We start from the raw sequence: 25,800 nt of genomic DNA, 5'->3' as shown, positions 1-25,800 counted from the left end.
AAATGTTAAAGCCGAACCCATATTTTAGGGAAACTAGTCCCCGAACTCAAAAACCGTTAAAAAATTACCAATATCACTCAAAATCACTTTGACCTCGTTTTTCTCGAATACCAGGCCTCGAGGGCAAAAATTGAATATATATTTGGAATCAGTGTGATTTCAGCTTTCCAATGATATAGGTCACGACCCATATCTCCACCCTGACTCGGTGACCTTCCCTAGTTAGCTGGGATGAAATAAATGTATTTCTCTTAACTGAAAACTGCAAAAAATAAATAAGGTATCAAGTAAAAGGAGGTATCTAATATCTTTCTCCTACTGTAGTGGTCGGTGTTCCAGTCGGTGCTCCAGTCGGTGTTCCAGCATTGAAATTGTTAGTAGCAGTGGACTGTTTGGTTGTACCAGAGGTAGCATTTGATCCAGACATTGTTCCAGTTCCCGTCACGTTCTGCTTACTCTTTTTCTTCTTTCTACAGTAGAAGAAAACGCCAACGGCTAGAACAAGGACGATGATGGCTCCAACTGCCCCGCCGATAATGATGATCATCTTGAGCTGATCTTGAGTTGATCTTGATCTTGAGCTGGTTGTGGAACCGTATTCAAAACAGATTGAGTGCGCTGAAAAACTAGAAACTTCGAACTTTTTGTACATAAATTTAGAATTTCTGTGATTTTGAGTGATATTGGTAATTTCTTGACGTTTTTTGAGTTCGGGGACTAGTTTTCCTAAAATATGGGTTCGGCTTTAACACTTTATTCGATAATTAAATTCGATAAGTTTATACGAAAAAGTGTCCAACAAAAGAATTAGGATATGTTTGCAGCATTTCCTTATCGAATCCCTTTTCCAACTCTTTCTTCTTTATATAAACATCCAAATTGAAATTGAATAGATTGACAGTATCCTCAACTTGAAATCTTCTTCCAATCCATTTATTGTCAAGGAATACTTCCGGACCATGCTGAGCATTAAACGATGACGATTTCTTAAAGCAGTGTAATCTTTCTGGCTGCAGAACATATCGCGGATGAATTCCCAACAATTCTTCCCTATTCGTCTCCTTATTGAGCTTTTTGACGATTCCTGATTGGTTAAACACATTCATTATTGATAATCAAGTTTATTTCCAATATTTCCATTCAAATTAAAAAAATTATTCCATTTTCTTTTCAAAAAGCAAAATATCGGCGCCCGACAGTATTCCCATACGTCCTCCCTCGACAATTGAGTTGACTGTTCCACAAAGGAAAGTTCGATTGAATTGTTTGAAGCCGGCTGGTAGGATTCTCATGACTTCAGCCATTCGGATTGTGTGGTCTGGAAAAAATTTATTGATTTTCGAAAAAAGGCAAAATTTTTGAGTTTTTGGTAAAAAAAGTGATTTTCAGAAGTTTCAAATAAAAAATTTAGATTCAGCTCGTCGAGACGCTTCGAATGAGTATAATCATGAATAGGTTTGAAGCAAGTTGGGTCCCACCACGAAAACTACAGTAACCCGAATCCAGGACTACTGTAGTTTTCGTGTCAAGACCCTAATCGTTTCAAACCTAGTCATGATTATACTCATTCGAAGCGTCTTGACTTGCTGAATTTGAAAATGCTTATTTCGAAAAGTTTGGAGCACATTTTACCGGGTTACGGTAGATTTTGTCAACTGAAAATTTTGAAAAGTTTCGAAAATCTGTAACTTTTTTCAATTTCAATATTTTTAAGCAAATTTTAGTTCAAGCAATAGGAAATTTGTCAAACTACCTTTTAAAAATAATAGTAACCCTATCTGACTACTTCCGCCTACAGTAACCCTCCCAGTTTTCCTGGCGAGACCCAAATTTCCATAAAATTTCAATTTTTCAGAATATAGGCATGATTATACTCATTTGAAAGCTCTCAACGAGCTGATTCTGAATTTTTATGTTTGATGGCCTAGAAACTAATTTCTAGGCCACCAGACTTCGGCCACCAATTTTCAAAATAAATAAGAATTTCGACATTTTTCGAAACTCTGTAACTTTCTTATTTTTTGCTGGTTTGAAGTGATTTTAGGCTTAAAATGTGCGCAATTCAAAATTCTTCATTCTAATTCAAAAATTCTCAAAAAATCGTGGGTCCCACCACGAAAAATGAACTCACCAATAACGGGACTAGTCACAAGCCACATGAAAAGTGGGCTCGACGAAAAACAGTAATGGAATGCACGATTTCCGTAAGTCTCCTCGAGATTCTCTTGTTCGATCAATGGCATTCCAGAATTTTCAGCGGATTTCTCGATTTCGTTTTGGGTGTGGAGGCGGGGCATACCGCACGCGTATTCCAGGTGGTGGAGAGTCTGGAAATAAGAATTTTTGAATTTTTTATTTATAAATGGATAGATTTTTAAGTTCCGGTCATTTCAAGCCAAAAATTGAAAAAATTGGTTGAAAATTAAGAAAGTTACAGAATTTCGAAAATTTTCGAAAATCTCAAAAATTTCATAACATTTAAACTACCGTAACTCAGCTCGTTGGCGCTCAAATTTCAAAATTTTTGTATTTTCAAAATCAGCTCATTTGCAGCTTTCAGAAAAGTATAATCATGCCCTGGTTCGAAAAAAGTTGGGAAACCACGAAAACTACAGTAACCCAGGTGTCACATTTCGTGGCGAGACCCAATTTACTCCAAACCTAGGCATGATTATACTTTTCTGAACCGCCTCAACCTCCTGAATTCAAATATCATATTTTCATCCGGTTTGCACAAGATTTTCACACGAAATCATGGAATTTACCTTAAAATGCTCCTCATTATCCTCATCATAGTCATTGGTCTTGATCAAATCGTAGACAATAAATTTTCCTCCGGGTTTTAGAACTCGTTGGATTTCTTTCATCACTGTCTCCAAATTTGGGATGTATTTAAGAGAATATATAGCATAGGCGACGTCGAATGTATCGTCTTCTGGAAAAATTGAAAATTTTTGGTTTTCGGGTTCTAAATCGGAAATTTTTGATTGTATCTGGTTTTGAATATTACCAATATATAGAGCTCATTGAGACGGTTCAGAAAAGTATAATCATGCCTACATTCGGTGAAAGTTGGGTCCCACCACGAAAACTACAGTAACCCGAAATGGCTTTTTCGTGGCGAGACCCAAATTTATTCAAACCAGGGCATGATTATACTCATTCAAACCGTCTTGACGTGCTGATTTCAAATCTATCATTATTTTCAGTCTTGGGCTAAAACTGACAGAGTTATAGCAATATCAATAAATTTCAGATTTTCGAAATTTTTTGAAAATCTGTAACTTTTCGAATTTTCAACCGATTTTGTTGGTTAATAGCTTAAAATGTGTCAAATCTTCTGGAATTTCAATAAAAAATATCTGGCACCCCGAAAACTACAGTAACCCACCGAAAGGCATCTCATGGCAATCAGCGGCGACAATCTTGCAGCGATCCGATAGCCCCAAGTTGGCGAATTTTTCGTTGCCTGGAAAAGTGGGATTTTGTAAGATAATTAGCCAATTAACACTACACAAATTGAAACAAATATTAATTTCAGAAAAAAAATTTCCAACAATTTTTTTCCAAAATTTTTTTTTCAGACCTACCAATTTCAGCCTCATTTGGAGCAATAGTGACACCTGTCAAATTGGCGCCAAAATCAGCGATATCCAACATGACACCACCAATACCACATCCGATATCAAGACACTTCACGTCCTCCTTCAATTCCAGTTTTGAGGCAATGTGTCTGGAAAAATTTGAATTTTTTAGAAAAGTTTTTTGATTTTCGTGGTTAGACCCGAAATTTTCAGGTTTTTGTCAAAAATGAATAAAATATTTGAATTCAGCGCGTCGAGACGCTTCAAACGAGTATAATCATGACTAGGTTTGAAAAAAGTTGGGTCCCGCCACGAAAACGGGGATTCCGGGGTACTGTAGTTTTCGTGGTGGGACCCAACTTTTTTCAAATCAGGGCATAATTATACTTTTCTGAACCGTCTCTGTGAGCTCTATCTATTGGTATCATTCAAAATCAGAAACCATCAGAAATTTTCGTTTCAGAACCCAAAAACGCAATTTTTTTGAATTTTTTGGGTCCCACCACGAAAAACGCCTGGTTACTGTAGTTCTGACAGCGATACTATTTTTATGTATGATTTGTTACTTGAAGGATCTAATCTAGCAAAATGGCATAAAAACAACAAAAACTCAAAAAGTTACAGAATTTCGAAAATATTCGAAAATTTCAAAAAATTCAATCTACCGTAACCCGATCCATTTTTACTCGAAAATTTCAAAAGTTGTATTTTCGGATTTACCTTGACGAGAGCTTTCAGAAAAGTATAATCATGCCCATATTCGGAGTATAATGGGTCCCACCACGAAAACTACAGTACCCTCTCTTCCAGTTTTCGTGGTGGGACCCAACTTTTACCGAATGTGGGCATGATTATACTTTTCTGAAAGCTTTTATTGAGATGAATCTGAAAATATAAAAATTTTGAAATTTGAGTGCAAACGAGCTGGGTTACGGTAGTTTAAATTTTTCGAGATTTTCGAAAAGTTTCGAAATTCTGTAACTTTCTTATTTTCCGTCATTTTCAGCTGATTTTTAGCTCAAAAATTTTGGAATTTTTTCTTCTTTTTGATAAAAATATTTTTGTCAGTTTTTTCACAAAAATACATCCCAAATAACAAAAACTCACTGATGAAGAGACTTCAACGCCTCCTCCAGCGGTTGTCCCTCGAATTTCGGTGGGACAAAATGGAAATTTCCACCAAAATACTCATCGATTACAGTACTCATAACACTATAATAGTGAGATGTCACTTCCAAATGATCCCCCGATTCGAGTGCCTTCTCGTAGAGCTCATCGTGCTCCGATTTGAAGTTGGTCTGAAAATTTTAGTTTTAGTGAGTAGTTTAGTCGATTCTGAACATTTCGGTACAAAAATCTGAAAAACCGGGTAAAAATTCAAAACGTTACAGATTTTCGAAAATTTTCGCAAATCTGAAATTCACTGAAATTGCTGTAACTTTTTCGATTTTGCAGCATGACTTTTAAAAATAATATATTTAGATTAAGCTCGTCAAGACGCTTTGAATGAGTATAATCATGACCAGGTTTGAAGCAAGTTGGGTCCCACCACGAAAACTACAGTAACCCAGGTGCCAAATTTCGTGGCGAGACCCGATTTACTCCAAACCTAGGCATGATTATACTTTCCTGAACCGTCTCAAAGCGCGGATTCCAAATACTTAAATTTCATGAGTCTCGACACGAATCTGAGTGGGATACTGTAGTTTTTGGGACATTTTGATTTTCGAAAAATTTCGAAAAGATTCGAAAATCTGTTACTTTTTTAAATTTCAACATTTCTGAGTGAATTTTAGTACAAACAATAGGAAATTTGTCAAACTACTTGCGAAAAATAATTGTAACCACGTTAGCCTACAGTAACCCTCCAAGTTTTCGTTTTTTTCGTGCGGGGACCCAAATTTCCTAAAATTTTCAATTTTCTCCAAACCTAGGCATGATTATACTCATTTGAAAGCTCTTAGCGTGCAAATTTTGAATTTATATGTTTTGTGCCCTAATGAGTGATTTCTAGGCCATCAGACCTCGGCCACCAGTTTTCAAAAAAAAATTAATTTTTTTTTCACTTTTCGCAAACTTTTTCTGTAGCCATTTTGTAGTTTTTGTTCAAAAAACAAATATTTTCTTTTCGAAAAATTTTCAATTTTCTTCAATTCATTTTTCTGCTTGTGTCAATTTGAACATACCCCTCCTGCCAGTCACTCACACACCAATTATTTGTTTTCCATTTCCTCTCTTTTCTTATAATTTGACCGAGAAAAGACGCGCGGTGTCGAAAAGTAGGTCAATTTCTATCTAATTGAGAAAAAAGTGATGAGAGAGTGTGGAGACGCAGAGAAAAAGGGAAGAGACAGGTCAAACGGACTGACAGTACCTGTGTACTTCATCCGGTGTCTTAAAGGACTTTGATTAGATAAGAAAGAAACTTTTTATAGGAGAACTGACCTTTTTTCGGCGGAAAAAGTGGAAAAAAGGCAAAAATTGGAGATTTCAGACGGTTTTTCTGCTATATCTTTCTATGATTTTATCTGACAACAATACAAATTAGATATTCAGAATCAGGGCGTCAAGACGCTTCGAATGAGTATAATCATGTCTAGGTTTGAAGCAAGTTGGGTCCCGCCACGAAAACTACAGTACCCCAGGGGACCCTTTTCGTGGTGGGACCCGACTTACTACGAACCTAGTCATGATTATACTCATTCGAAGCGTCTTGACGCGCTGAATTCAAAAATTGTAGTTTCGAAAAATTTGGAGCATATCTGACCGGGTTACGGTAGATTTTGTCAACGGGAATTTTCGAAAAGTTTCGAAAAGTTTCGAAAATCTGTAACTTTTTCATTTTTTGATATTTTTCAGTAATTTTTTTTGGAAGTTGATTGTTTTCACGTTTACTAACCGTGAAAATATATAAAATACAAAAATTGTGGCAGAAGTTTTCCGCTGGAAGAAAAATTAGGCCACCGACCTTAAAACCTTTATAACTCTCTTGTTTTCAGAGGTTTTCAGGTGATTTTTTAACTAAAAAGGAGCTTTTTTAAAATTCTATAACATTGTAAACTTAATTTCCAAAAATTGATGACCTAACTTTCACAAAATCCGGAAAACTAGGCCGCGGACCCAAATTTTTTAGTTTTTACGAATTTTACCCATTAAAAAAATAAAACTCACCAAATCGTGTCTGCGGAAGTGGGTAAGCAGTTTCAAGAAATTCGCATTCATGTTGATGGACATTTTCAGATTTTCAGACAAAAAATTTTCAGCAACAAAAAAAATCTGAAAAAAAAATTTTCAAAAAAAATGTTTTTTTGGAAATTATTTTACAAAACTAAAAAATTTAACTTTTTTCTAGTTCAAAATCACTATTTATACACATTACGGTAGATCAAAACTAGAAAACACTCAAAAATTGATATTTTAGTGATTCACCCTGCCAGAGAGGTGACAAGACATAGATAAGGGCACATTTCGAGTGACAAATTGTGATTTCTCCGCTTTTACAAACAAATAATTGAAAGAAATGACGATTTCTTTACGCTGTGTCAATCTCCGATTAGGCTCCGCCCACTTTTTTCGGGAAAATCGAAAGTTTGAGTGGTCATTGAGGGAGGTAGGGGGAAGAGGGACTGGTTTGGAGGTTGGAACAGCTGAAAATTAATTTTTTTCAAAAAAATATTACAAAAAAACACTGAAAAACCCTTGAAAACCTCATAAAAATCTGAAAAGCGAAAGAAAACTAAATTCAAATCTCGCGCGCTTTTCTCTCAGTACGACACTCCGCTATCCCGCTAGCGCGTGTTGTTTATCGTAAATCGACACTGATTTAATTTATTTTCTCCACGGATTTCAGCGATTTCCAGACGGTTTTCGGTGATTTTTTCTGCTAAATAAATCAAAAATGGCGATGAATTTCTGGAAAAGTAGTCATGCGTAAGAATTCCGCACATTTTGACACCAAAATCAGCGATTTTCGTTCAGACAACAGTGGATGTTCGATAAAACTGAAATTTGGAAGCAACGAGCCGAGGATATGAAGACGTATAGCGAAGACGAGTACAATCGATTGAATATTTTTTGGGCGAACTGTAAATAGATCAAAATTAACAAAAAAAATCCGAAAAAATTGAAAAAATCGATAATTTTTCAGTTATCACGGCGGTGGCCACAGAATGCGCTCATTCTCAAGCGAATGTTGGGTGTAAACTGAGACAACAAGTTATAGCGACAGCTATTGTCTATTTTAAACGGTTTTATTTGAGGTAGGTGACTGGAAATTTGGAAAAATCAAAAAAATTGAAAAAAAAAAGAATTTTTGCAGTTTTTTGGCTGATTTTCCTGGTTTTTTTAGATTTAAAATGCTGAAAAATCACGTAAAAATGGTGGATATCGCTGAAAAACGTATTCAAAATGGTCGAAATAGCTGGAATCTGAAAAATATCGATTTTTGTGATTTTTGGACTGTTTTTGATCGATATTGTCTCAAAAAGTGGGAATTTCAGCTGAAAAATTACGAAAATTGACTTAAAATTGAAGAAAAACGCTAATTTTTTGGCTAAATCACTGAAAATCGTGCAAAATACCGCTAAAAATCGATTTTCTCTAATTCTAGACGGTTTTTGCTCAATTTTGGGACAAAATTGGTCAATTTCTATTTAAAATTTACAAAAATTATTGGTTTTTTCGTGAAAACATAGTAAAATTCGCTAAAAACCTGAAAAATTCACTTAAAACAAAGAAAATAGACTGAAATTGAACAATTTTCAATTTTAACGCGGAAAAATTGATTTTTGGTCAATTTTTGCCGGAAATCCCCAATTTTCAGCTGAAAAATCGCAAAACTGAGCTCAGAAGTTGTGAAATCCGTTAAAATTCCGTCGAAATCGTCTAAAAATGTAATTTTTGAGACATTTTTGATCAGTTTTTGCTTGAAAGCGCTCAAATTTTGTTAAAAAATTACAAATACTCGTCTTTTTTTTGGGTTTATGTGTCAATTTTTGTTGTTTTTTACTGAGTTTGAGCTTTTTCAAGCTTAACCGGATAAACAATGACTCAAAAATCGGAAATTCATCATTTTTGGACGATTTTAACGGAATTTCTGCGGAATTTGATCATTCTGAGCTCATTTTCATGATTTTTAAGCCAAAAATTGGTTATTTCTGTCAAAAATCGACCCTAAAATTCATTTTGTAACTTCAAAATGAGAAAATTTTCAATTTGAGTCTATTTTCAGCAGTTTTTTGTCGATTTTTGCATTTTTTTAAAGCAAAATTGACCCATTTTGCGCCAAAATTGAACAAAATCGGTCCAGTGACCTCTGTTATAGATTTTTATCGGTATTTTACCCGATGTTTGGCAAATTTGTCAAAAAATTAGCGTTTTTTCTTCGATTTTAAGTCAATTTTCGTGATTTTTCAACTGAAATTCACAATTTTTGAGCCAAAGTCGATCAAAAATAGTCAAAAAATGACCAAAATCGATAGTTTTCAGGTTTTTAGCAATTTCAACCATTTTGAATACGATTTTCAGCGATATTCACGACACAGAAAACTAGAAAAAACAGCCAAAGTTTAAAATTAAAAATTGTTCAATTTCAGTCTATTTTGAGCAGTTTTTCGTATTTTTTTTTCAGAAATTTCATAATTTTTAGAGTTTTCGTGTCGATTTTTATGATTTTTCAGGCAAAATCGACCCGTTTTGGGCCGAAATTGAAAAAAAAATCGGTCCAGAGAGCTTTGTTATCGATATTCAGCGATTTAGTTGAAAAATTAGGGTTTTTGGACGGTTTTGAGCGAGTTTTTTATTGTTTTTCAGCTAAAATTTGTAATTTTTGAACCAAAATCCCCCAAAAACAGTCAAAAAATGACCAAAATCGATAGTTTTCAGATTCCAGCTATTTCGACCATTTTGAATACGATTTTCAGTGATATTCACGATTTTAACGTGGTTTTTCAGCATTTTTGACACTTAAAATGTTTTTTCCAAAATTTGAGGTAAAAAAATCCGATTTTTACCGATTTTGGCAAAATATTCCAGTTTTGATAGCGTTACCGCCATTTTTAAACATGGAAACGTCAATTTTTGTGATTTTTCAACTAAAATTCACAATTTTTGGGCCAAAATCGAGCAAAAACCGTCCAGAATTGGGAAAAATCGAGTTTGATCAAAAAAATACTGCAAAAAAATGTGATTTTAGGTCATTTTTTATCATTTTCTATCAATTTTTTACCGATTTTTTCTCCAAAATGATGAAAAATCGGATAAAAATTCATTGAAAACCAGGTATGTGCCCGGGTGGCGTTGAGCGCCTCGCATTTTCAGCCGAAATTTGAAAATGCGACGAGAAAGAGTGTGCGAAATGGAGAGACGCAGACACACTCTCTCGATTTTACACACTCTCTCTCGTCGCATTTTCGCCCACTTTGAAATCTTTCAGCGCCCAAAGCGCCTCCATAGGCACATCCCTGTTGAAAACTAACAAAAATTGCTGAAAATCACATTTTTTGCAGAATTTTTATGATTTTTAGTGAAAATTTGAGCAATTTTCGATCAATTTTCACCCGATTTTTCTCAAAATTTCGCTATTTTCTCTCTTAAAATCCCTCTCAATATTTCAGACAATCATTCCGTGACATGTGTCCATTTCTTGTCGCCTCGACAGCTCTATTCTTGGCGTGTAAAGTCGAAGAGCATACCACTTTGAGTGTATCCAGTTTTCTCAAGAATACTGCTCTCGTTTGTGAGTTTCTGGCACTGAAAATGTAATTTTTAGGCTGAAAATGAGAGAAAATTGATAAAATTCAAGTCAAAACCCTATTTTTAACCGCTTTTTCAAACAAAAACTGATCAAAAATCGGAAATTTGTCTTTTTATAAAACGATTTTTGATGGAATTTTCGTTTCTGAGTCGATTTCCGTGATTTTCAACTAAATTTGAGGTTTTTTCATGCAGAAAAATATTAAAAACTGATCAAAAATTGGAAATGTGTCATTTTTGACGATTTTGATGGTATTTTCGTGATTTTTCATCTAAAAATTGGTTATTTCTGGCAAAAATTGACCTAAAATCGATATTTTCCTTCTATAAAAATATCGCAAACCGCTTTTTTCAGTGCCAAATCGATGGGGAGTCGAATATGATTGTACGCTCTTCTTTTTTGAAAACGCCTAAGTTTTTTTTATAATTAAACATAAATATTTGTTCACGAACCCATACTTGCAAACCGGGCTGACATGGGCCGGTAACTCTCTTCAAACTCAATATTATGAGCTGAAAAAAATACCAAAATGTAGATCTTTATGTCCATGACTAACTACAGGCCGGATGGCTATTCGTTAATGCGCCGCCGGCAGTTAAGAAGTGCCAAAAAAGCCATTCTAGCCCAGTTCGCGGTACATTAACGAATAGCCATCCGGCCTGTAGTTAGTCATGGACATAGAACTCGTTGAGATCTACATTTTGGTATATGTTTGAGCTCATAATATTGAGTTTGAAGCGAGTTACGCGCCGGCCCGTGTCGGCCCGGTTTTTTCCAGAGAAAATTTCAGAAAAAATCATACTTGCAAACCGGGCCGAAACGGGCCGACACGGGCCGGGGCGTAACTCGCTTCAAACTCAATATTATGAGCTCAAACATATACCAAAATGTAGATCTCGACGAGTTCTATCTCCATGACCCACTACTGGTTGGATGGCTATTCGTTAATGTGCCGCGTGTCGGGCTAGAACGGCTTTTTTGGCCATTTTCGCGTTTTTTCGCACTTTTTCCCGGCCCGCGGCACATTACCGAATAGCCATCCGGCCCGCAGTGGGTCACGGACATAGAACTCCCTGAGATCTACATTTTGGTATATTTTTCAGATCATAATATTGAGTTTGAAGCGAGTTACGCCCCGGCCCGTTTCGGCCCGGTTTGCAAGTATGGAAAAAATCGGTCAAAAACCATCAAAAATGACGTCAAAACCCGGAAAACCTCGTGTCTGGCGCACCTTCGACGCGTTTTTATTGGAAAACTATCTAAAAATTGGTCATGACTCATAAAAACGTGCTTTCGGAAGTCGCAGAATACAAACGCGTCTAAGGCGCGCCAGTAAAGAGCCGATTCGAGCTAAATTTTAAAAAAAGCGTCAACGGCGCGCCAGCAAAGCGACTTATAGACTTCTCGATCAGTTTCTATGAGTCGTTTTAACGACTTGGAACCAATTTTATGAATAAAAAACGTCGAAGGCGCGCCAGCCTCTGCGACTTCCGAAAGTACGTTTTTAGGGATTTTGAGCGATTTTGAGGAAAATTTTTTAACAAAAAACGCGTCAAACGCGCGCCAGACACGAGTTTAAAGGTTTCTGACCGGTTGTTAGCTCAAAATTAGCTTAAAATTGCTCAAAATTTATAAAATGTCGTGATTCTGGTGCGCTTTCGCCATCCGAAACACGAGACCGTGTTATCCTCTCGGACAAAATGTTTGCTCACTTCTTTGCTCAATTCTTTTCCAGCAAACTGTTCGTGTTTTTTTTTCAATTTATATCGCGGAAAATTGAAGCAAACATTTTGTCCGAGAGGACTACACGGCCTCGAGGAGAAAATCTCTTCCACTTATTATCGGAATAAAAAAGTTCCGACATTTTTTACCGACGCGCAAAAGTCCCGCCACTGATCTCCCGGGAACGCCCACTTATCATCTTGCAATTTCAGGGCACGGTTTCAGTTCTATTTACACTGATTTCGCGGGCAAAATTTTCAAGAATACTACTTTTTTAATGAAATTTGATCTATTTTCCTTGAAATTTGTTTTTTTCTGTCAAATTTAATTGAAAAAGTAGTATTTTTGAAAGTTTTGCCCGCGAAATCAGTGTAAATAGAACTGAAACCGTGCCCTGAAATTGCAAGATGATAAGTGGGCGTTCCCGAAGATCAGTGGCGGGACTTTTGCGCGTCGGTAAAAAATGTCGGAACTTTTTATTCCGATAATAGGCTCATTTTGAGTCAGGAGAACGGGAATCGTAGCGATTTCAAGCATATCGGAATCTAAAATTTGATAAAAATTATAATTTCAGTCCTTTTTTGAAGAAAAAACTTTGCAAATCCACATTTTCGGGACTATTTTCAGTACGAAATACTGATTTTTGATCCCTCAAAATCTTGATTTTCACTAATTTCCAACCTAGAAACCATTGAAAATCCGTATTGTCGCATAAAAATAACTGAAAATGTTGAATTTTGACCAAAATGTCGTTAAAAAAAGATGTTTCCTCATTAAAACTTTCTAAAACTCACATTTTCAGTACCAAATATTGATTTTTGAGCGAATTCGGTACGGAAAATGCGGATTTTTAGGGTCTCTAGGTTGAAAAAGCACTTTTTAAATGCAATTTTGGTATAAATCGTTTGAAATTCAACTTTAAACAGTGATTTTTGCTATTTTCTAACCTAAAAACCACAAAAACTTCTTTAATTTTCAGTACCAAAACGATGGGGAGTGACATTCGAGACGACGTCGGCGAAGAACGGTGTCCTCTACGATTCTGAATTTATTCTCGTCGAAATTCTCGATTGTTGTCTCGTAGTGTATCACCCGCAGAGGCCAATGGTCGAATTATTAGATGATTTCCGTTTGTATACGAATTCGTCTGCGTCTCCAACGTCTCCACTCAAAGATTTCGAATCGATCGAAGCGCAATGTCAGAAAGTGATAAATGATACGTTGAGATGTGATGTCGGTTTGATCTACGCACCACATATTATTGCCATCTCTTCGATTCTTGTTGCTATGGATTTGATGGGAAGGGGCGAAGAGTTGGAGGGATGGATGGTAGAGGTGGATGTTGATATGGAGAAGGTAAAGGGCTGAAATTCGATGAAAAATGATGGAAAATTGTCTGAAAATGGTCAAAAATCGGCTGAAAATCGTTGATTTTGACCCAAAAATGCACAAGAATGAGTGAAAAAGAGCCAAAATAGTCGGAAATTGAATGGCTGGTGCACCTTTGGCGCGAGGTTGAAATTCGATAAAACATTATAGAAAATGGTCAAAAATTCGCATTTTCAGCTCTAGAATTGTCCAAATTCAAATATGAGTATTGCCTGGCGCACCTTTGGCGCATTTTCGTGAAAATCCGGTTGAAAATCCTTCTCTGGCGCACCTTTGACGCGAAATGCTTGAAATCATCTGACAAAAACCGTAATATTCGGAAATTTGATGTCTGGCGCACCGTAGGCGCTATTTTGTGGAAATCCGATTAAAAATCTTCAAAAGAACGCAAGTCTGGCGCACCTTTGACGCGTTTCACCATTAAGCTGAAATTCGACGAAAAATTATACAAAATCGGCTGAAAATCGATGATTTTGAGCCAAAATGCACAAGAATGAGTGAAAATTGCTTTAAATCGACTGAAAAAGAGCCAAAATAGTAGAAAATTTAACGTCTGGCGCACCTTTGACGTGAGGTTGAAATTCGATGAAAAATTATAGAAAATGGTCAAAAATCTGCTGAAAATCGTTGATTTTGAGCCAAAATTCATTAAAAAAATGGCCGAAAATCGTTAAAAATTCGCATTTTCAGCTCTAGAATGGTCCAAATTCAAATTTGAGCAATGTCTGGCGCACCTTTGGCGCCTTTCTGTGAAAATCCGGTTGAAAATCCTTCTCTGGCGCACCTTTGACGCGAAATGCTTTAAATCGACTGAAAAAGAACCAAAATAGTCGGAAATTGAATGTCTGGCGCACCTTTGACGCGTTTCATCTGAAATTCGACGAGAAAATGGCTGTAAATCGATGATTTTGAGCCAAAATTCATAATAATGAGTGAAAATTGCATTAAATCGATTGAAAAAGAGCCAAAATAGTCGGAAATTTAACGTCTGGCGCACCTTTGACGCGTTTCATCATCCGGGGTGAAATTCGACGAAAATTGTCAAAAATGAGCCAAAATTCATAAAAAAAATGGCCGAAAATGGTCAAAAATTCGCATTTTCAGCTCTAGAATTGTCCAAATTCAAATATGAGTATTGCCTGGCGCACCTTTGGCGCATTTTCGTGAAAATCCGGTTGAAAATCCTTCTCTGGCGCACCTTTGACGCGAAATGCCTGAAATCGACTGAAAAAGAGCCAAAATAGTCGGAAATTTAACGTCTGGCGCACCGTAGGCGCTATTTTGTGGAAATCCGATTAAAAATCTTCAAAAGAACGCAAGTCTGGCGCACCTTTGACGCGTTTCATCATCAGGCTGAAAATCGACGAAAAATGGTCAGAAAATGACTGAAAATCGTTGGTTTTAAGCAAAAATAGAGAAAAATGCTTTAAATCGATTGAAAAAGAGCCAAAATAGTAGAAAATTGAATGGCTGGCGCATCTTTGGCGCCTTTTCATAAAATAATGCATATCTGGCGCACCTTTGACGGGTGTCGTCATCATGAAATTCGACAAAAAATGATAGAAAATGAGCTGAAAATTGTCAAAAATTCGCATTTTCAGCTCTAGAATCGTCCAAATTCAAATATGAGTATTGTCTGGCGCACCTTTAGCGCCTTTTCTTAAAACTAGCTGAAAATCTTTCTCTGGCGCACCTTTGACGCGTGGCTGAAATTCGACGAAAAATTATACAAAATCGGCTGACAATCGATGATTTTGAGCCAAAATGCACAAAAATGAGTGAAAATTGCCAAAATAGTAGAAAATTGAATGACTGGCGCACCTTTGACGCGAGGCTGAAATTCTACGAAAAAATAAATAAAAAATGGTGAAAAATCGGTTGAAATTCTTTGGTTTTGAGCAAAAATTCATTTAAAAACGCTTGAAATCGCCTGAAAAAGAACCAAAATTGTCGGAAATTTAGTGTCTGGCGCACCTTTGGCGTCTTTTCGTAAAAATCCGGTTGAAAATCGGTGAAAAAACGGCTGATAATCATTGACGCGCGTCACAGGTGCGCCAGTCATCATTTCTAGCTAACCAGGGGGACAAGAACGCGTCAAAGGCGCACCAGCATCACGACATGTGATAGGTTTTTATGAATTTTGAGCAATTTTGAGCAAATTTTTTTTTAACAAAAAACGCGTCAAAGGTGCGCCAGGCACGAGGTTTTCCGGGGTTTGAGGTCATTTTTGATGGTTTTTGACCGAATTTTTCTGAAATTTTTGAAATTTTTTGATATTTTCCCTATTCCAGGTGGCCGATTGCACGGATCAAATCTACAAAATGTACACATTGTGGAGATCATTCGATGAGAAGGAAGAGGTGAAAAAGTTGATGGCGAAACTTCCGAAACCAAATCAACAACAAATGACACAGCAACAACATCAACATCATCATCAGCAACAATCGTCTTCTGGATATCATATGTAGAATTTCTATAATTTTCTATTGATTTTTGGCTCAAAATGTCTGAAAAATGAGTAAAAACCGAGAAAATCGGCTGAAAATGCTCATTTTTAAGACATTTTTACCCGAATTTGTGTCATTTTCAGCCAAAATAACCTATTTAGTTCATTTTAAGTTTTCTGTAATGTTCGCTATGAAATTGGGTTATTGGCTCAAGAAATGTGAAAATTTTGGCTGAAAATCACTGAAATTGAGTCTTTCAGCGGTTTTTGACATGAAAATCTACAAATTTCAGCGTTTTTATATTAAAAATTGCCATTTTTCTGGATTTTAGGCTGAAAAAAATCGAGAAAATAGGCTTTTTCTGATAGAAAAACGCTGAAAATTTCAGATTTTTATACAAAAAATATACCAAAAACTTAATTTCAGCCAAATTTCCCATATTTTTTATTGATTTTGCCCTCAAAATTTCAGAAAAATGCCATAAAAAAATGAGGAAAAACCGAGAAAATCGGCTGAAAATGCTCATTTTTAGGCATTTTCAGTCAAATTTGTGACTTTTTTTCAGTCAAAATTACCTTTTCTATGGATTTTAGAGGATTTCAAACGTTTTGAATCGGTTTTAGGTTTAAAAAGTCGAGAAAAATGGCAAATTTTAATCGAAAAACCCCATTTTTTAGCTTTTTTTCACTATTTTCCGCCTATTTTTACTGTAATTTTCCTTTCTGAAACCCATTTTTAGCTAATTTTCTATAATTTTCGCCATATTCTGTAAAAATTTTTATTAATTTTCGGCTCAAAATGCTCAAAAAATGAGGAAAAATCGAGAAAATCGGCTGAAAACGCTCATTTTTTAAGGCATTTTCAGTCAAATTTCAGGTTTTTTCGTAATTTTCGCTGACACTATCATTGTTTTATTGATTTTTGGCTCAAAATGACCTAAAAAGAGAAAAAAATTGGCTGAAAATGCTAATTTTTGGCAGTTTCAGCCATATTTGAGACCGTATTCTGTCAAAATTGCAATTTTTTAATGGATTTTTAGAAGATTTAGAAAGTTTACAGCGATTTTAGATTTAAAAAATCAAGAAAAATGGCAATTTTTGATGGAAAAACGCTGGAAATTGGCTGAAATTTTCAAATTTTCATGTCAAAAATCGGTTTTGAAGCTCTTTTCAGCCAAAATTTTCCCATTTTTTGCTACAAAAACTCAATTTTCAGCCACTTTTTAGAACTTTTAGTCATTTCAGACAGGGTTTTGACTGACTGTCAGTCATTTTTAGCTCATATTTCAAAAAAAAACATTCCTAAAACCCCATTTTTTAGCCCTTTTTTCACTATTTTCCAGTCATTTTTACTGTAATTTTCCCTCTGACACCCCATTTTTAGCTAATTTTCAGTCTTTTTTTTTTCTGTAATTATCTATAAATATCTAATTATCCATCTGTAACATCAATTTTCTCACTCTACGTGTACTAAATTCTCATGTAACTAATCGATTTATAGCATTTTTGATTGAATTTTAGTCGAAAAATGTGATTTTTCACTGAATTTTAGCGATTTTCCTGTTAAATACCCTGGAACCTTTAATTTTTCGTTCATTTTCCTGTAAAAAACTCACTTTTTAAGTGGATTTTCACCGATTTTTCTGGAATTTCTCGAACTGTACGCGTCAAAGGTGCCCCAGACACGAGTTTTTTCCGGTTTTTGAGGTAATTTTCAGTGGATTTTCACCGATTTTCTTGTTAAAAACTCACTTTTTCCCCCTTTTCTCATCAAAAAAATCTAAAAATCCGTTTTTTTTTCCCCTAAAAAATAGAAAATACTCATTTTTTCCTGATTGACACAGTGATCTATGAGCGAAAATAATAAGAAATTGTATTCCTTTCTATTATTTTTCATATATTTTTCCGTCTCGGAGAGACGACAAAAATAAAATATTAAAAAAAGAAAAATTGGCCAAATCTATCAAAAAAAATTGAACTGAGGAGCGGCGGCGCGTGACTTCTCCGATTTTTTTTTCTATTTTTGACATTTTTTGAGAAAAAAAATAATTTTCCTCTTTTTTTGTCAAAAATTACACATTTTTAGACCTCAAAAACCTCGAAAAAGCGCTCACGACGCGCCAGCCGCAACCAAATTTCCAGGAAAAACGCGTCGAACGCGCGCCAGACACGAGTTTTTTATGGGGTTTGAGCTCATTTTTGATGGTTTTAGACGGATTTTGTGGATTTTTAGGATTTTCCTCTTTTTTTGTTGAAAATTCTACATTTTTAGACCTCAAAAACCTCGAAAAAGCGCTCACGACGCGCCAGCCGCAACCAAGTTTTCCAAAAACGCGTCGAAGGCGCGCCAGACACGAGTTTTCCCCAATTTTTAGAGGTTTTGAGCTCATTTTTGTGGATTTTTAGGATTTTCCTTTTTTGTCAAATATTCTACATTTTTCGACCTCAAAAACCCCGAAAAATTCAATAAAATCAGCAAGTTGCCAAAAACGCGTCAAAGGCGCGCCAATTTCGACTTTTTCTCTGAATGATTTTCCGAAAAACGCGCCAAACGTCCGCCAGCAGCACACAATCTCCATTCTCAGACATCAAAAATCCTGAAAAATCAGAAAAAAAATATATAATTTTTCCGAAAAACGCGTCAAAGGCACGCCTGTCCAGCGCTCAGCGACTTCAGAATTCATAGCACTTGGGATGTGGATTTTCCGGAATTTTTCTAAAAAATTCAAAACGCGTCAAAGGTGCGCCAGTGACCAACAAAGACACCAAGAAGAGCGGCGCGTGACTTTTCCGATTTTTTCTATTTTTGACATTTTTTGAAAAAAAAATAAATTTTCCCTTTTTTTGTTGAACATTCCACATTTTTGACCTCAAAAACCAGAAAAATCAACAAGTTTCAAAAAACGCGTCAAAGGCGCGCCAGTTTTTGTCAAAATGTCCCTCAAGAAAAGCGACCAAGGCGAACCAGCTTACTACGGAAAACGCTTTCTACAGAAAAAAAGCGTCGACGGAGCGCCAGCAACAGATTTTCCGACAGCGACTTTAGACTTCATAGCACTTGGGATGTGGATTTCCCGGAATTTTTCTAAAAAATTCAAAACGCGTCAAAGGTGCGCCAGTGACCAAAAAAGACACCAAGAAGAGCACGGAAATACGAACAAATGGACTCAACAAAAAGTGTCGGATTTCTTTTTTTTTTTCTCTCCTATTTTTTTTTTGGATTCTGAAGAAGGACATGGAGGTGCGTGCTCACTGAGAAATGGACGCACTAGACCCTGAAAATTGTTTCAATTTCTTTTTTGGATTACTTTTTTGGTTCCGCATTCTTTTTCATCCAAGAAGATGTGAGTATCAATTTCAGACCTTACACATTGATCAGACAGTGATAAAAGTGTAAAAATTCGATAAAAATCGACAATTTATCGATAAAAGTTTTATATTAAAAACAGTAAAAATTTTTAAATGGTCGATAAAAAATTTTGTCGACAAAAATATTTTTTTCGATTTTTTTCAGTACAGTCACAGTTTTTATTCACAAAGGTTATAAATGTTATTACAACTAAAAAATCCCTTGAACCTGCTGAAAAATCAATAATTATCGACAAAAATTGCTAGAAAATTTATCGATAAAAAATGTTTGTCGACAATTTTTTTCGAAAGTTTTTTTTTCCTGGAATCCCATTGTTTCGGCTTCTTCCTTTTCTTCTTTTCTTTTTTCATGTTCAACCTTTTGTCTTTTTTTTTGCCTCGTGCGCTTTCTTGTCTCAAGAATTTCTCACCTTTTTCTTTTTCTGAATTTTTCTTGCACCTGCTCTCCATCCTTTTTGTTCCTCATTCCGCAGACCCGAAACCACAAATCTTACTGTAACTCTGTCAGGTCTGCTATAAACTGAAAATTAGTCAAATTTTTGAAATCAGCTCGTCGAGACCTTTAAAATGAGTATAATCATGACTAGGTTTTAAGAATTTCAGAATTGGACCCTCGTGACCAATTTTTTCTGAAAAATTTTAGATTTTCAAAACCTAGGCATGATTATACTCATACGAAAGGTCTTGATGTGCTGATTCTGCAACTTTAAAAATTTTAGAAATTGGAGCAAAACTGACCGAGTTACAGCAGTTTCAGTTTTTCGAATATTTTCGAAAAGTTTCGAAAATCTGTAACTTTTTTGGTTTTGCAGCTTTTTGTATGATTTTTGGCTTCAAATGTAGGAAATCGGTTGATCTTTCCGGGAAAAATAGTTTGAACCAACTTGCAATACAGTAGTCCTGTGGTTACTGTAGTTTTCGTGGTGGGAAACTGAAAAAATGACAAAATTCAAACATAGTCATGATTATACTCAATCGAAAGCTCTTTTTCTTCTGATTCTGGAAATCTAAGTTTTACAGAATTTGACTCAATTCTTAAAGAGTTACGGTAGTTTTAGCTAGGAGGCTAGAGCGCAGAGATACCAGACACTCTGCGTCTCTGACCCGAAATTTTTGAAATTTTCAGAATATAGGCATGATTATACTTTTCTGAAAGCTGGAAACACGCTGAGTGTGAATATATTAATGAAAACTACTAGATCTATAAGGGGAAGGATTTTCAGCTTATATCAAGTCTGAAAAAAATTTCCAAAAAAAAAATTTTCCAAAATTTTCTCCGTCATTTTTTCCATGAATCATCTTTTCACCCCAAAAACCCTCAAAAACCATCTGGAGCACCTCTACCCACACAAATCCTTCCCCCTCTTCCAACTGGATGGAAAACTTAATTTCCGTTCTCTGCCTCTTCCAAAAAAAAGAGAAAAAAATGGGCGGCCTACTCGAAGAGGGGGGAAAATGCAAATTAACTTGATTTTCTATTTCTTTTTCTCTCTCGTTTTTCTCTTCTTAAAGGAACAAAGAGGGGGGAAGAACTCTTTCTTTTCCCTTATTCGACTTGTCAGGTTTGACTTTTTAGTCCTTTAGAGGACAACATGTGATTTTCGATTGGATGTGACAGCTAAGAGCAGTTGAATCAACTAAAAATAACTTTTAGGCCGTTATACTTGCTTAAAATCTATGATTTTCAAAAAAAGGAAAAACTTTTTTTTCGAAAAAATTTTTTTCTGAAATATTTTTCAGACTTGATATAGGCTGAAAATCCTTCCCATCGCATTTTGAGCTATATTTTCACACTCATCACGTTCCCAGCTTTCAGAAAAGTATAATCATGCCTATATTCTGAAAATTTTATTTTTTGGGGTTAGAGACGCAGAGTGTCTGGTATCTCTGCACTCTAACCTCCTACAGTAAAACTACCGTAATTCCGTCGGAAATGCTTCAATTGATCCAAAACTTAGATAGTTAAAATCAGGAGGATAAGGGCTTTCGAATGAGTATAATCATGACCACTTTTGAAATTTTTCGGGTTACTGTAGTTTTCGTGGTGGGACCCGAAAAATTTCAAATGTGGTCATGATTATACTTTCCTGAAAGCTCTAATCCTCCTGAATCCATCTATCTTAGTTTCAGATCGATTGTGTCATTTCTGGCAGAGTTACGGTGGCAGTAGTTTAAGTCAGGAGGTTAGAGCGCAGAGATAACAGACACTCTGCGTCTCTGACCCCAAAAATAAAATTTTCAGAATATAGGCATGATTATACTTTTCTGAAAGCTCTTAATGAGCTGAGTCTGAAGATGTAACTGAAAATAGCGGAAATTGTGATAAGAAAGATTTTCAGCTTATATCACGTCTGAAAAAAGTTTCAGACAAAATTTTTTTTTCAAAAATAAGACCCCAAACACCAAATAAAAAGTTCCATTCTATCTTTTTCTCATCACTCATCCCAATCTTCTATTCAGTAGTTCAATTTCATTCAATTTCCGCCCCCCCCCCCCTTTTTCGTTTTTCCACTTCATTTTGCAACTCTTTTCTTCAATTTTTTCGAAATCCTCTTTTCCTTTTTTGCTTCATTTATTTACTCCTTCTTCTTCTTCTTGTTTTTCCTCATTTATTTTCAATTTTCCCAGATTTACACATGATTTGGATTTACCTCTTCCCTGAAAACAAGGGGGATGACTTGAGTTAGTCATTTTAAAGGCGCATAGACCTTATTTTTCTTGAATTTTTCTTCCAGATTCAATTTTTTAAAGTTTTAACATTAATATTCTTATTCAGCTCGTTGAGACCTATCGAATGAGTATAATCATGATTAGGTTAGAAGCATTTCGGATTTTTTTACCCTTCTGGGACCATTTTTCAGAATTTCAGAACCTAGCTAAGATTATACTCATTTCAAAGGTTTTGACGCACTGATTCCAAAAATGACTTCATTTTTGAAAATGGTCTGAAACTGACAAAGTTACGGTAAGTTTAATATTTCAATTATTTTCGAAAAGTTTCGAAAATCTGTAACTTTTTTAGTTTTGCAGCTTTTTGTATGATTTTTGGCTCAAAATGTAGGAAATCAGTTGAACTTGCCGTGAAAAATAGTTTGAATCAACTTGCAATACAGTAGTCCGGTCATTACTGTAGTTTTTGTGATGGGACCTAAAAAACTGAAAATATGACAAAATTCCGACCTAATCATGATTATACTCATTCGCAAGCTCTTTTTCTCCTGATTCTGAAAATCTCAGTTTTATAGAATTTGACTCAATGCCTAAAGAATTACGGTAGTTTTAGTTAGGAAGGCTAGAGCACAGAGAAACCAGACACTCTGCGTCTCTGACCCCAAAAACTGAAATTTTCAGAATATAGGCATGATTATACTTTTCCGAAAGCTGAGAACAAGCTGAGTGTGATAACATTAGTAAAAATGATTAAAAATCGCAATATCAATTATTTTCAGCTCGGAACAATTTTCAGCAAATAATTTTTTTTCGAAAAAAAAAATTATTTTGTGATTTTTTATTTAATTTTCTTATCGTAATCCAGGTTTTAAAGTTTCATGTCCTAAGTCCCGCCCATATATCTAACTACAGTACCCCTTCTTCAAATTTCCGCTCGATCTGGCATCTCCTTCAGTTTCGTTTAAATTGATGGTTGTCTCTCCTCATTCCCGTTCATTTTCTTTTCTCTTTTTGCACATTTTCAATTATTCACCACAAAATGTGTGTCCGAATGAATGAACTTTTTCTTCTTCTCTTTTTTGTTGTCTTTTTTACTTATTTTTAGCCCTTTTTTCCATTTCGTATAGTCATTCATTGAGAAATCTCGGTTAATATGATGAGGGGGTACTGTAGTTGGAGGACACGCCCCCCTCGAAATATTTTTCTTAGAAAGTTTGTGAGTTTTTCTAAGATTTCCGCTTTAAAACAAGCAAAAATCTTGAAAATTTAAAAAGTTATGGATTTTCGAAACATTTCGAAACATTTCGAAAATCTAAGACTACAGTAACCCTCTTAGTTTAGCTCCAATTTTATTAAAACTTGAATTTTTGAATTCAGAAAACAAAACCTTTCAAATGAGTATAATCATGACTAGGTTTGGACCATTCTCATTTTTGAACATTCCATGCGCCTTTAAAGGTGGACTAAACTCAACTCTAATGTTTTCATAGAATAATGTTTGTGTACCGGCGAGTTCATTTTCATATCGAAAAAATTTTAAAATTCGGTCTAATGCCCGCTGAGAGCGATCGCCGGTGAGTTTGGGCATTTCGGTTGCCGGTGAAAATTGGCGTTATGGCCCAAAAATTTAACTTCGACCGTATGTTCATTTCTTCATTTCCGTGAGTTAATTTTCATACAGAAAGAATTTTTCAATTCGGTTCAATCCCCGCTTAGAACGAGCAGCGAAACAGTTTGGGCATTTCAGTGGCCGTGGAACATTCTAGAAATTTCACTTCGAAAATATTAATTTTTAAGGTTTTCGTCGTTTTTTTCTACCATTTTAGTAGTGTTCCTATCAAGTTTTGTCGTTTTCTATCAAATTCATTGAAAAAAACAACAAAAAATACCGAAAAAATTCGAAAAAATCAACATGGCCGAAGTCGAGAATTTCTAGGCCACCGAAATGCCCAAACTCACCGGCGATCGCTCTCAGCGGGTTTCAGACCGATTTTTAAAATTCTTTCGATATGAAAATGAACTCACAGGTACTCGTACATCATTTTATGATAATATCAGAGTTGAGTTTAGTCCACCTTTAGGACCGGGGTTACTGTAGTTTTCGTTGCAGGACCTGGATGGAATTATTTTTCTGAGTTAATTTGAGTGATTTGAAATATTTTGAGACAAAAATCAGGTTCGAATTCAGAAAATGAAGAAAGTTATGGATTTTCGAAACTTTTCGAAAATATTCGAGAAATTGAAAATGCTGTAACTCGGCCAGTTTTGCTCCAATTTGAAAAATATTTATATTTTAAGAATCAGCACACTGAGACCTTTCAAATAAGTATAATCATGACTAGGTTTAGAGCAATTTCACTCCATGCGCCTTTAAACTCGGGTTACTGTAGTTTTCGTGGTGAGACCCAATTTTTTCCAAACCTAGTCATGATTATACTCGTTCGAAAGGTCTTGACACGCTGATTTTGAAAATGACATTCATTTTAGGAATGAAGTCAAAATTTTGGGTGTCAGGGACCAGAAATTTGGATTTTGAATAAATTACTCCTGAAATCTCACTTATACCCTGCGAACTTCTCAATTTTTATTTTTTTTTCACACGTCGTCTGTCAGAAAGAAGTGTGAATGAAAACAACATTTAATTTGTGATCTCCTTCTATTTTTCTCTCTTTCACTTGATGCTCGGCGAGCAGCAACGAATAATTATATGAGAGAAATAGGGAGGGTGTTTGGAATGTTTTTATTGAGAGAAATGCAAAAAATTTGTTTTTATTTTCCGCTTTTTGGCGGAATATTTTAATTCTTGGTGTTAAAATTTTGATATTTTGTTTATTGGTATTTAGTGAATTTTTTTCTGATTAATGGTCCCTGACACCAACATTTCGGCTTCATTACAAAAGTGGATGTTATTTTCATATTCAGCTTGTCAAGACCTTTCGAATGAGTATAATCATGACCAGGTTTTAAGAATTTCAGAATTGGACCCCCGTGACCAATTTTTCTAACATTTTTTTGAAATTTACAAAACCTAGGCATGATTATACTCATTCGAAAGGTCTTGATGTGCTGATTCTGAAAATATAAATATTTCAGAAATTGGAGCAAAACTGACCGAGTTACAGCATTTTCAGTTTTTCGAATATTTTCGAAAAGTTTCGAAAATCTGTAACTTTTTGAGTTTTGGAGCTTTTGTATGATTTTTGGTTTAAAATGCAGGAATTCAGTTAAACTTGTCGTTAAAAATAGTTTTAACCAACTTGCGATACAGTAGTCCGGTCATTACTGTAGTTTTCGTGGTGAGACTTGAAAAACTGAAAAAATAACAAAATTCAACGCTAGTCATGATTATACTCATTCGAAAGCTCTTTTTCTCCTGATTCTGAAAATTAGAATTTTATAGAATTTGACTGAAATGCAAGAGAGTTACGGTAGTTTTAGCTAAAAGGCTAGAGCACAGAGATACCAGACACTCTGCGTCTCTAACCCCAAAATTCAAAATTTTAAGAATATAGGCATGATTATACTTTTCTGAAAGCTGAGAACATGCTGAATCTGAAAACACAACTGAAAATAGTGGTAGTTGCAATATGAAGGATTTTCAGCTCTAACAAGGCAAATAATTTTCAGTCAAAAATTTTTAAAAATTTTTTTTAGTCATGATTACACTCATTCGAAAGATCTTAACGCGCTGAGTGTGAAAATGTTGATAAAAACTACTAGAACTACAATGGGAAGGATTTTCAGCTCTAACCAGGAGAACAATTTTTTAGTCAAATGTTTTTTTCGTTTTTTTTTTTTAAATTTTAGAATATAGGCATGATTATACTTTTTAGAAAGCTAGAAGCGAGCTCAATATTAAAATTAGA

General features: G+C 35.2%; 3 protein-coding genes across 3 annotated transcripts; 1 reads left to right on the top strand and 2 right to left on the bottom strand.

Moving 5' to 3' along the window:
- Positions 1 to 301: 301 nt before the first annotated feature.
- Positions 302 to 652, bottom strand: GCK72_011447 (uncharacterized protein; the record flags this gene model as incomplete). Its single annotated transcript, XM_053728452.1, has 1 exon — positions 302 to 652. The coding sequence occupies one exon, from the start codon at positions 650 to 652 to the stop codon at positions 302 to 304; it is 351 nt and encodes a 116-aa protein (XP_053588029.1).
- Positions 653 to 1,154: 502 nt separating this feature from the next.
- GCK72_011446 (uncharacterized protein) lies at positions 1,155 to 6,818 on the bottom strand (the record flags this gene model as incomplete). Its single annotated transcript, XM_053728451.1, has 7 exons — positions 1,155 to 1,318; positions 2,132 to 2,327; positions 2,766 to 2,935; positions 3,392 to 3,469; positions 3,591 to 3,733; positions 4,692 to 4,882; positions 6,756 to 6,818. 7 exons carry the CDS (start codon positions 6,816 to 6,818, stop codon positions 1,155 to 1,157), a joined length of 1,005 nt encoding a protein of 334 aa, XP_053588028.1.
- Positions 6,819 to 7,482: 664 nt separating this feature from the next.
- GCK72_011445 (uncharacterized protein) lies at positions 7,483 to 15,917 on the top strand (the record flags this gene model as incomplete). Its single annotated transcript, XM_053728450.1, has 7 exons — positions 7,483 to 7,514; positions 7,563 to 7,669; positions 7,732 to 7,843; positions 10,199 to 10,320; positions 10,693 to 10,722; positions 13,040 to 13,416; positions 15,741 to 15,917. 7 exons carry the CDS (start codon positions 7,483 to 7,485, stop codon positions 15,915 to 15,917), a joined length of 957 nt encoding a protein of 318 aa, XP_053588027.1.
- Positions 15,918 to 25,800: the final 9,883 nt, after the last annotated feature.

This window comes from Caenorhabditis remanei, chromosome III (genome assembly GCF_010183535.1).
Source record: "Caenorhabditis remanei strain PX506 chromosome III, whole genome shotgun sequence".
In the NCBI taxonomy this organism is placed as follows: Eukaryota; Metazoa; Nematoda; class Chromadorea; order Rhabditida; family Rhabditidae; genus Caenorhabditis; species Caenorhabditis remanei.
This window is presented reverse-complemented; position numbering and strand designations above follow the sequence as displayed.